We start from the raw sequence: 12,505 nt of genomic DNA, 5'->3' as shown, positions 1-12,505 counted from the left end.
ACCAATCCTCTGTTATTGTTGCGAAGTTATTATAGTTCATCTGGCCAGGTTTCCAATTTCAGTGGCCTGGGTGCCATCTGATGATAAGGGAATACTAACGTGGTTTGAATGCTGATAAAATACGGTGGGGTGGCATCTTTCAAATGCAGATCTCAACGTTTCAGTTTCTAAATGTGGATTTCTTTACAATCAAAGTGGCCCCAACTATTTGCTCTTTACCTGTCCCCTTAATTGCAGGTGCTGGGGGTTTTTCCTTTCACATTTTCTTTCTTTTTTTTTTTTATTTCAGTGGGGAAGAGCGAGGGAAAGAGAGAGTGAAAAACATCACTGATGACATAGAATCATTGATCAGCTGCCTCCTGCATGCCCCCTCTCCCCCTTCTCCCCCCTCTCCCCCCGGGGATCGAGTCTGCAACCCAGGCACATGCCCTGACCAGGAATCGAACCATGACCTCCTGGTTCATAGGTCGATGCTCAACCACTAAGCACGCCAGCCGGGCACACATTTTCTAATTATTTGTTTAACTTGCGCCGTCATTGTTTCCTTTGCTCTGGAGAAAGGATTCAGGGCTTGTTATTTGTAAAACATTGACACTGAGTCTTTTTCTTCCAAGGTAAGATATAGTGCTCCCTGAGCAGTAAATCAACATAAACGGAGGCCCAGGAATGCCGCTTGATGTACTAGCGGTAACCCAACTAAGGCCTTTCCTTTCTGAGTAAAATAAAAATCTCTTCAGGAAAACTGCAAACTAAATATAGGAGGAGCACCTGGGCCGAGGAATGTTCCAGCCCCGAGTCTCCCACAAGTTCCCAGCTGGGATACCTTCAGCCTTCACTCCTTTCCTTCTGCTCTGTCCTGCAGGCCCGGCGTATGACACAGTATTCTCCCTGAGGTCATAAGCTCCCTAAGAGCAGGCTGACACTGAGGCCATGGTTGCCATATCTTCCCGATGCTCCCCCCACAGTAAACAGGACTCCTCGCACCCAGCGTGCGCCCCCTTCTCAGTGAAGGATGTATTGGACGCCTCCTGTACGACAGGCACCCTTCTAAGCTCTGGAGAGTCCACGTCAACCTCTGCTACACTGACTTGTAGGTAAAAGGAACACATCAAGCCACGATCCAACTGGACTGTAGGGATGTTTTCTTTTGCCCTTTGGTGGCAATTTTCCATGAAATCCGCACAGGCACTGATAGAAGCCAGAATAACAGAAGGCTCGCTGCCTCTAAGAAGTTCCAGAAGTCATGCCTGGAGGCGGGCAGGGCTCCCACGCTGCCTGTGCCACCGCGCCCTGTTGGGAAGGGGCCGGCTTCGCAGCTCACCTTCCTGAGCCCTTCCTGGTGGCCTGTACCTATTTTCTTTTTCCTTCTGCATCAGGTACAGTCAGCATTATCAGCTCGTTGGTAATGACCAAAGGGGCATTTCAATAACTCCTTTCTGAGGTGGACAGCAGTTTGTGCCAGAATCTAGAACAACCAACCTAAAATTAAATGGGCTCCTGTTCTTTATTGTTCACGGGCCATGAGCATCTGTCTAAGAGACACTAATTGCTTGCTATTTTAATAAAATGGTATTGGTTCTAATGAGACGGTTTATTTTTAAAAAGTAGAGCGTGTACCAAGATCGGTTTGGGCTGAGGGGAGACGGCCACTTGGGGCCAGGGAGGAGGGGGGACATTTTAACCCGAGAACTCTGTCTTCTCGTGGTTAACAGATTATGTCTCTGTGCTTTACAAATGTGGGAGTCATCCAGGGGCCTCATTTCCAGGATTTCCTCTCTTCCTATGTATGTGACTGACAGGTTTATTCTGCTGAAAGTTCAGAGAACTATAGGCCAAGGTGCAGATTTTTCTAAATACAAAAAGAGCTTACTGTACAGAACTGGGTCCCATTCAAATGCTCGAACAATGTTTTCAGGGATCGCCTTAGGCATTTTAGGCAACTAAAAAGTAAGTTTTAACCTCTGAGCTTGGTTAAATGCAAATAACAAATATATTTGCACAAGGTCCTTACCTGCTTAGGTGGTAGTTATACCTATGAGTAATGAAGTTAGAAGCAGTTGACAAAAGAGGTGTTTCAGGCTCTGCCTCTGAGAGGCAAGGGTCATTAAACTAGGATTCATAAATCCTAATAAAGGAGATCCATGAAATCTCAGAAATAGTATGCAATATTCTGTGTTTATGAGTATTCTTCTGGATATGGGTCCACGGCCTTCATAATTCTCAGAAGACAACTGTCTTTCCTCTCTTCCTCCCTCTCTCTCTGTCTCTCTGTCTCTCTCCTTCCTCTTTTCCTCCCTCCCTTACTTTTTTGTGTCTGCATTTTCCTCATAAAGACCTAAGGCCTTAAACATTCTCAGCAAGACAAGCGGTTGATCCTTACTTACCAAGTGAGTTACCTCCTGCAGGATCAGGAAGTTGCTAGGTGTGAATTTTGTGTGCACATGTAGAGTTTTAAGTCTTATGTTAACATGACTATTCTATATTATGATTATTAAAACAAGGAAGGTCAATGAAAATCGTAACTCCTATTTAAACTTAGTTCGTTCTTTTTGCACCACACCTGTCTCGTGTTTCACTGTTTCCTTGTACTGTTACCACTGTGAAATGATTTTAGAATGAGCGGTGGATATTTGGGGAGATAATTTGGGGGTGGATAGAAAAAACGAAATAATCTCAGGTTGCATTCCAATCCTACATTACTTTCACAATGAAATCTACTTTTTCTCTGCAATCCATGAAGCTGACATTCTTTCCAGCATCATTTTATCTTCTCAATCCCAGAGGCCACCTTTGCTGCATTTGATGTCAACAAATGTTGACCGAGCCCCCAATATATACTGACCCTGTGTACTAGGAGAACTGAAAGAGGATGACAGAGCGTCTACTCTTAAACTTACATCCCATGTGTTAAGAAAAGACGCTCATCATCATTATCCATGACAGAGATGTAAATTTAAAAGCATAATGAAATACCAATTCACACTCACTAGAATGGCTATGATAAAAAAAAAAGGTAAGCAATAACAATTGTTAACTAGGACGGATGTGGAGAAATCAGAGCCCCCACACATTGCTGGTGGGGATGTAAAATGGCACAGCCATTTTGGAAAAACAGTTTGGCAGTTAGTTCCTCAAAGAGTTAAACATAAAGTTACCACGTGTGTCAACAATTTTACCCCTAGCTATATGTCCAAGAGAAATAAATTCATGTCCATACAAAAACCCGTACCTGAATGTTCATAACACATTATTCCTAACAGACAAAAAGCAGACACAATCCAAATGTCCATCCACTGTGAATGGAGAAACAAGATGTGTATATCACACCAAGGCAGGAGATGAGTAACCGGGGAAGCTGGAGGTAGCACTGGTGAGAGGGTACCTGGGGACTCTGTATTCTCCATTCAATTTTTCTATAAACCGAAATTTCCTTTAAAAAAAAGTCTATTTAATAATGTGGCTTATCAACATAACAGAATGTTATTGATCCGAATCCATGCTATATTAATGAACCTTGAAAACATTATGCTAAACGAAAGAAGCCAAACACCAAAGGCTGCATATTGCATGACTCCATTTATATGCGCTGCCCAGAACAGGCGGATCCATAGAGACAGAGACTAGGTAAGGGGGTGCCAGGGGCGGGGGGAAAGGGAGTGTACAAATGATTGCTCGTGGGCACGGGGTTTCTTTTGGGGGTGATAAAAATGTGCAGGAATTAGTGGTGATGTTGCACAACGTTTTAAAACCCACTGAGTTGTGCACTTCAAAGGTGTGGATGTCATGGCCTGTGATTTATATCTCAATATTAAAAGGACAACTGAGCTGGAGAAGGGAGGGAGGCAGGTCTTGTTCTTGGGTCCTGAGGGGAAGCGGAGTTTTGCCACCCCAAATATGCCTTTTGGGGAAATTAGTTTAAGCTGGCTATTTTTAAGAACCAAAAGAGTCAAGAAGAGCCTTTGACTTCCCCGCCCTCTCACCGGCCTAAAGGAATTTGGATGGAAGAACCTGCTTTGTCAGGAAGCTGTCACCTTAGTATAATATACACTAAGTGTGGCAGACAGGGAGAAAGCTGCAAAGTCTGGTTGTTAGACTCCCATCTGTGCCCCACTGTTTCTGGGTGGCCTGGCAAGAATTTGTTTAACAAATATTTGCTCTTTTTCATACACCTGTGAATTGCTTACTTCCCCTTTGAAGCCCTCTTCTTTGTCCAGAAGTGCATAAAAGCCTCAACTGCCTGATTTGTCCAGGAGTCCCATATTCTTAGGGAACCCCCGTTTGTATATTTGTAATACGATTGGTTATTTTCTCCTGTTAATCCAGCGGTTCTCAATCTGTGGGTCGCAACCCCTTTGGGGGTCAAACGACCCTTTCACAGGGGTCGCCTAAGACCATCGGAAAACACATATATAATTACGTATTGTTTACAGTATCAAAATTACAGTTATGAAGTAGCAACGAAATAATTTTATGGTTGGGGGTCACCACAACATGAGGAACTGTATTAAAGGGTCGCAGCATTAGGAAGGTTGAGAACCACTGTGTTAATCTGTCTCATGTCAATTTGATTATTAGACCAGCCAGAAGCACTTAGAAGGGTAGAAAAAAATTATTTTTCCTCCCACACAGTATACAAGGTAATGGTTTTATTTCTTGTCTATAATTAACATGACATTCTTTACCTCACTGCCTCTGTCCTAAGTATTGAGGCACCCAACACTCTTGTTACCATATCCATCTTTCTTTTTCATATGCTGTCTTCCCCACTGCGTATCATTCCTTTTCTTTTTTATATGATTCAAAAGCAATAGATTATTAACAAATTCATCATGACTAACATTTATCAGGAGCCTAGGAAAGAGGGGACTTCTTTTTCACACAGTTTAAGTTTTGTCCTGAGATTAAATGACGTTCTCTTTGGTTGACTAAATGCAAGATGAAGAATAATCCATTAAGATATGCTGTGCACATCAATTATTCAGGAAGAACAAAAGTTGACAGAGATGGAAGAGGATGCCAGACCTTCCAATGGAAAAGGACACCTGCCAAGCTTTGCCTCCATTGAAATAAAGCTGTCTATAGCTCCTTGCACAGTAATGTCATCACCAAACAAAAATTAGAAGACAAATGTAAGGAATGAGGACTCATGCAGGCTATTAATCTGTCTTCAGGTTCATAAATATTATGTATAGAATAACTGTGAATGTTAAAGAAAATAATGCAATATAGATGTCTCACAATGCCAATGCTCATGTCCTTTTACCGTAAGGTTAAAACTTCAGTTCTACTGAAACTATATTTGCTCACTTACTGTATATATTTCTGAGATATAAAACATTTATTTATATATTGCAAATTCTGAAAATTGACCTTTTCTAATATTCATGGTATTTCATCCAATACAATAATGATCTCTATTTCATTTATTAGTTTTTAATATTTTGTAATCCTTGAATATGTATATTTTTATAAACATAACTGGTGTATCAGTTAATAATGTGGATTTTTTCAATAGATGGAGTTATACATATGTTGATATATATGTGATTTGATATGTATGCTATTTTGTTGTATTGACAACAAGCTTCAAAACTTCATATGCCGCCAAAACCGGTTTGGCTCAGTGGATAGAGCGTCGGCCTGCAGACCTTAAGGTCCCAGGTTCGATTCCGGTCAAGGGCATGTACCTTGGTTGCGGGCATGTCCCCAGTGGGTGATGTGCAGGAGGCAGCTGATCGATGTTTCTAACTCTCTATCTCTCTCCCTTCCTCTCTGTAAAAAATCAATAAAATATATTTTAAAAAAAAGAAAAAAAAAAAAGAAAAAAAAAAACTTCATATGCCAAATTTTCTGAAGGTGTTAACATCACAGGTATCTTTACACTTAAAAATGTCAAATTTCGTGCCAAAAAAAGAGCATTTGTGGGAAGTTTTAATTCATTACTTTATTTGGAAGAAAAGTGCTATTGGAAGTTATCATATACTTTGGAAAGCTTATGGTGAACATGCTCCATCTCAAGATACTTGTGAACGCTGGTTTAAACACTTTAAAAGTGATGATTACGATGTGAAAGACAAAGAACGTCCAGGTCAACTGAAAAAGTTTGAAGACCAACAATTACAAGCATTATAGGATGAAGATGCGTGTCAAACTCAAAAACAACTTGCAGAAAGATTAAATGTTGCTCAGCAAACAATTTCCGATCGTTTACAAGCAATGGCAAAGATTTTAAAGGAAGGAAAATGGGTGCCACATCAACTGAAAGAGAGACAAATGGAAAACCGAAAAGTCATCAATAAAATGTTGTTTCAACGGTACAAAATAAAGTTTTTTTGCATCGAATTGTGACTGGCGATGAAAAGTGGATTTATTTTGAGAATCCCCATAATGCACAAAATCATGGGTTGATCCAGGTCAACCATCAACATCGACTGCAAGGCCAAATCGCTTCGGAAGGAAGACAATGCTCTGCATTTGATGGGATCAGGAAGGTGTGGTGTATTATGAGCTTCTAAAACCAGGTGAAACCATTAATACTCATTGCTACCGACAACCAATAATCAATTTGAACCATGCTTTGATCATAACATGAACAGAATGTGCCAGAAGACACAGCAAAGTAATTGTGCTTCATGATGACACACCATCACACACTTCAAAACCAGGTAAAGACACGTTAAAAGATCTTGCCTGGGAAGTATTAACCCACCCACTGTATTCACCAGACCTTGCTCCTTCAGATTACCACTTGTTCCGATCGACGGCACACGCACTTTCTGAGCAGCAATTCAAAACATGTGAAGAAGTGGAAAATTGGGTCTCTGAATGGTTTGCCTCAAAACAAGAAAAGTTCTATTGGGACGGTATCCACAAATTACCTGAAAGATGGCGGAAATGTGTAGCTAGCGACGGACATTACTTTGAATATAGCATTTGTGATGTTTCTCTTGAAAGTATCATGTTTGATTGCAAAATCTGCATTAGTAAGCAGTACAACTGGTACATATAACATCATATTCATATTTCCATCTTTAAAAGCAAATAAAATAACTAGGTTTGCAAGTATGCTCAGCCCTAAAGATCTGCATCAAGATAACCTCTTCTTTTCATAATTTGTGGGCACTTTAGATGGTACCAAGTAACTTCCTAATATAATTTATGTTGGGATTAATTATAGAGTTTAAATGTCTACTAGATCATCCAGTTTACATTTCTTCAACATTGCTCCATCTTCTGTGTCTTTATACTGTACTCATATCACTATAATGACTCAATTTTTAACAACTAGTGCAGAAAATATTCCACTCTTTGTCCCACATCCTTTTTGAAAACAGATGTTTCTGGGTTCTGGGTACAGCATTAGTGTTCCCTGTCTTGACATACAGGTGTTTCATTTCAAGTGTGAATTCACTGCAGTCATACCACGCTGATAACAAGATGAATATAAGTGCATTTACCTGGCTTTACAAGGCCTGACTTGGGTTCCTTCTTATATCGAGCTGACTGGATGCTTCCCTCGCCAACCATTCCAACTGTGCATTTCTTCCTGGTAAAATCTTCATCACTTCCAGGGCGAAAGCCAACAGGACTGTTTCCAGCATCCGAGGGCGTCTTCACAGGAGACACGGACTGGCTACTAGGACAGCCAGTGTCATCTGGAAGACCGGGACCAGTAAGTGTTCAGTGAGGAGGAGGAAATCAATGATGGCCGAGAGAAACATACAGTGAGCCATGCACATAAGCACATACACACATACACGCACACACACGCACCCACCCACACACACACACACACACACACTCACACACACACACTCACACTCACACACACACACACACACACACCCACCCACACACACACACTCACACACACACACTCACACTCACACACACACACACACACACACACACACACTTTGCTTATCAAGCCCCAGGCTAATGCCTGTAAATGATTCTCCTTTTATATTCCATATTTTGGTCAATCATTTTAACAGAGAAAATATCAATGATCAAACCAAAAAACTTATATGCATAACCCATGGACACAGACAGTAGTGTAATAAAGGCCTTATGGGGAGATGGGTGTGGGGTGGAGGGGGTCAATGGGGAATTGGACATTTGTAATATTTTCAACAATAAAGATAAATTAAAAAATAAAAAATAAAAAAATAAATGATCAAAAAACATATTTTAAGGCAATACCTTATAAGCTTTTTGGATCACAATTATTTCTGTAATATTCATGTTTTCAAAGCCTAAAGGTTTGTCTCTTTTTAACACATTAGGTAATCTACTTTTGGGTCATAAATGTCCACGGATTTTTGACGGGGTTAAGTAATAATTCAGCACAGCAACCTGGATCATTAATGGGAAAGCTTCAGAGTTGTCTGTGTTAGAAAAAAAAAGTGACTTGAATATTATTGACCACACCCAGTTGTTGATCGCTAACTTGGCCCATCATTTGGTTAACAGAGTGAGAGATAAGAGAGCTGGCATTGTGAGTTCAAGGAAGCAGAGAGAAGTGGTCCTGTTTTGTTATTATGTACATCCCAAAGTATATTAATTAGTGTCTTGCTGTCTGGGGTAAATAGGTAAAATGAATTTTGATACTCAAAATGTTCTCTTAACTTCCAAGTTACAGATTATTACCACTGCTATTATTATAAATAAATATGCATGATGGGAAGTGACCTGTGTAGGTGCTTATTCAGCAAACAGGAAAGTTGTACTGCTGACTCCTATAAGTGCTTTCCACACTTATTAAATATTTATGATGGTTGGTTAATTCATGTATACTTTGATGAGGAGAATTTTATGGGAATTTAATGCAAATCAATATTACTTAAAAGTATGTCCACTCAAACTAATCAATCAGTGGTAATTTTCATTACTAAATATATATTTGTTATACAAACATATTTTGATGCCAGAGTTACCTTAGTAACTAGTTAGACAAAAAAGAAGACATTTAGTAAAACTTTTAGAAGTATTATACTTTTATAAATATTAAAAGAACTAAAAATAATTTGCCATCTATGAAAATCTATCTTAAAACTCCATAGCTTGACTGAAGACAGAAATAGAACTACGCCTGAATAAAATATGCCGATTGCCTGAATTTAGAATCCATCTAGAAAGAACTGCCATTGCTTCATTTTTGGCCTTCATTTAAGTTTTTATTATGAAATAGCCTAGTTCCTGGAATAAGTAAATTTGGAACTGGTAAAATGATTTATTCTCCTAATATCCTTTTTTTTTTTTTAACTTTTGGACATAGTGTACATAGGACCTCAAGAGTCTACATCTGGAAGTGAATGGTGCTTAGTGCATTGCCCGTGCCTACTGCCTTTGCTGCTCTTTTCAATGTGCTATGTTCTTCCTGAACTCCTGAGTGACAGTGATGAGAACCCCTCTTGGCTGCTACTGCGCAGCTATTGCATGGCTTCTTATCCCTGCCTTTCTCTTACTTCTGCAGGTCCCATGTTTCACCCCAAAGAAATCTGAGCTCCTTCTCTAAAGGTCCAAAGCCATTACCAGACAGATTCCAGTGCTTTGACAAGGCTCCACAGGTCTCCACATTGCCTCAGGAGAGTGTCTCCTTGCTTCCTACCCCAAAGCAGATCAACCCAAAAGAATGAGGCCTAATCATTCAAAATTACCCATTGCCTTTAAAGTCATTTCTTTATGAGTCGGTTCCATAAAATACTTCTTTAGAAAGAGAGATGGCCCAAATAAATAAAAATCCATGCTTCAGATTTTCTATCCTAAACAGTAATTTTTTTTCTCTCGGAAACTCTTAGACTCAAAGTGACACTATTAAACAATTCCTGGTGTTGAGAAACTATCAAAAGTATGCTTTAAATAAACAGAAAGCATATGTGTCCTATTTGGTTCTATTATCATTTTGGTTAAAGTTAAATAAGAGTATGTTCGCACCATGTCTTCAGTGCTAGTAATTTCAAGGATTAAGTGCTTGGGTCTTATTAAAAATTGGAAACTGAAATTATTTAGAATGATAACAATTTAGTGAAGGCTATAACAATTTTTCATTTCCCACTTGGAGTGTGTGCCTTATCTTTCACTAACATGTATAGCCAGTATCTTCAGAGACAGGTATTGAGAATAACATTTTTAGTATTTTCTAATTGATTTTAGAGAGAGGGGAAAGGAAAGGCAGGGAGGGAGGGAGGGGAAAGAGGGAAAGAGAGAGAGAGAGAGAGAGAGAGAGAGAGAGAGAAATATCAATCAGCTGCCTCCTGAATGCACCCCAACTGGGGATTGAACCTGAAAGCTGGGTATGTGCCCTGACTGGATATGGAACCAGCGACCTTTTGGTGGATGGGACAATACTCAACCAACTGAGCCACACCCACCTGGGCTATCTAAATAAAATTTTAACTTTAGTTACCTAATACATCATTTGAATCATTACATAAACTACTGTTGACCCAGCAGCTCTTACCTGTCTAATACTGTGTTTCATATTAAACAGGAAACAGGAATACAAGACATGGCCTTTCACTGGTTAAACAAATATACCAGTATATCAAGTCTCAGCACTGCACCAGCCCACACACATTATGCCCAGTCCCCATACTGATGGCGTGTATAAATAAGACCAAAGAAGTTGGGTCCACGGCACTTACAATGCAAGTGATATTTCCTATACACTGGCAAGCCTACAAAGGCAAATCCATAGCCATGAAAATCTGTGAGCTAGAGAAGCTGGGACATTTGCCTGTTTTGTCTAGTGGGACCCACACTAACAAAGGAATCTGGCTTTGCAAAGGGCAGGGCCATAAATTTTCCTACCCCGGAGAGCACACTTCAAGTTATGCAAAGTAAGGCCAAAGCCAGGGCCACAGAACTTCCCATACGGGAGGGCTATCTCATCACCAGTGACACCTGAGGTATTTTCCTCCACGCAGCACTGAAGGAGTGGTTATGTTTTCAACGTCATGTTTAAGGCCCCTTTTCCACTCTCCCCCTTCCCTCTTCTTCCTTCTACTCCTTTTTAAGTTCCTGGTCACAGCTGGAAGCAGATCACCAGTCCAGATAGAGATAACTCTCCTTTCCAAAAGTCTATGTAAAATATTCCTCATTCACATTTACTCCGAGAATAGTGCAGACACGTTGATGTTCTCTGGCTGCTCATGCCTAATGCACCACGAGCCAAGCTGCCTGTGGATCAAGCGCATATTGAAGAGATTTATTTATTGAACCGGCTTCGGGTAAACCCTTTGCCTGTGCCTTGTTTCCTGCTTTGTACCTTGATTCCTGAATTTGTCCTGTAGAATCCAGAGATTTAGAAACGCAACATTTATAATGACAGCTTTTGTTAGTTAGGTTAGTATAAAGAAATTATCAGTGAAAGGTAGTTCTACGATGATTCCATGAGCAAAGTGTCTCTGGGCAGGAAACAGCAGAAATCCTGAATGATCTACCCCAAAAATGTGAGTTGTTCCAAGTTTCCAGAAGCGTACCAGAGAAAAGTGAGAGCATTTTAGTCTGGTTTTGGCACCAGGGAAGCTTTGCTCCAAGGACTTTAGGAAGAGGGTGTAGAAGGCTGTCTGCATTGGAGAGGGAGGAGTTTTTCTTGTAAAACACAGAGAGGCACGTGTGCACACATCCACTCACACACCAGCTCTTACACTGTTGAGTTTTTACACTTCTTTCTCTATTATTCATGGTAAGAATAACTTCAACACACACACACACACACACACACACACACACACACCCCAGAACCATGGTCCATGCTTTAAACAATACGTGATACATTTAAAAATATAGGATGATTTCTTCATAGGGTCAACATTTAAAATCCCACTAACAAGGGCTACTGGTGAAACTCAGGTAAAAGTGGCCCTCATCACGGCCACATCTAAGTGACCACTAACTACAGCGAAGGAGACACATTTACTAGTACATGTCTTCCCTGATTCACATTACGGAATAATTTATTTGCTGTTGTTGCCCTTGTTTATTTGCTTTGAACCTGTCAATATGCAGGACTGAGAATAGTAGAAAGAATATTCCCAGATCCAGGAACCCCCAGAAGTTGAGGCCTAACTAAAGTGTTGCAAGAGATATACCTACTAACTAGTTTCCAAATTGTTGTTAAAGGAAAAAAATGTAAGGTCTATAAAGACAAATGGGAAAACCAGGCACCACTCATTCGTGGAATCTAATGAACAAAATTAACTGATGGGCAAAATAGATCCCGAGACATAGAAGCATGGAACAGACTGATGAATCTCAGAGGAAATCGGGGGCGGGCAGGGAGAGATTAACCAAAGAACTTATGTGCCTATATGCATTACCTATGGACACAGACAATAGTACGGTGAAGGCCTGGGGTTGGGAATGGGCACGGGGGGATGGGTGTGGGTGGAGGGGGTCAAAGAGAGGAAAAAAGGGGACATCTGCAATACTTTCAACAAAAAAAGCGAATATTTTAAAATTGTTTATTTTTCCTCTTTGCATACATTACAGCTCTTTGAAA

At 40.3% G+C, this 12,505-nt stretch overlaps 1 protein-coding gene across 4 annotated transcripts in view; it reads right to left on the bottom strand.

Moving 5' to 3' along the window:
- SYBU (syntabulin) overlaps positions 1-12,505 on the bottom strand; it is a 103,559-nt gene that overhangs the window by 39,069 nt on the left and 51,985 nt on the right. For all 4 annotated transcript variants that reach the window (XM_070391926.1, XM_070391928.1, XM_070391927.1 and 1 more), the window contains exon 4: positions 7,458-7,655. In XM_070391926.1, the coding sequence (XP_070248027.1) occupies positions 7,458-7,655 (198 nt within the window). The remainder of the gene's footprint in view (positions 1-7,457; positions 7,656-12,505) is intronic.

Source organism: Myotis yumanensis, unplaced genomic scaffold, assembly GCF_028538775.1.
Source record: "Myotis yumanensis isolate MYYU_CA2020_CCGP unplaced genomic scaffold, mMyoYum1.0.hap1 SCAF_15, whole genome shotgun sequence".
In the NCBI taxonomy this organism is placed as follows: Eukaryota; Metazoa; Chordata; class Mammalia; order Chiroptera; family Vespertilionidae; genus Myotis; species Myotis yumanensis.
The sequence above is the reverse complement of the archived record's forward strand: the minus strand, read 5'-3'. Positions and strand labels throughout refer to the sequence as shown.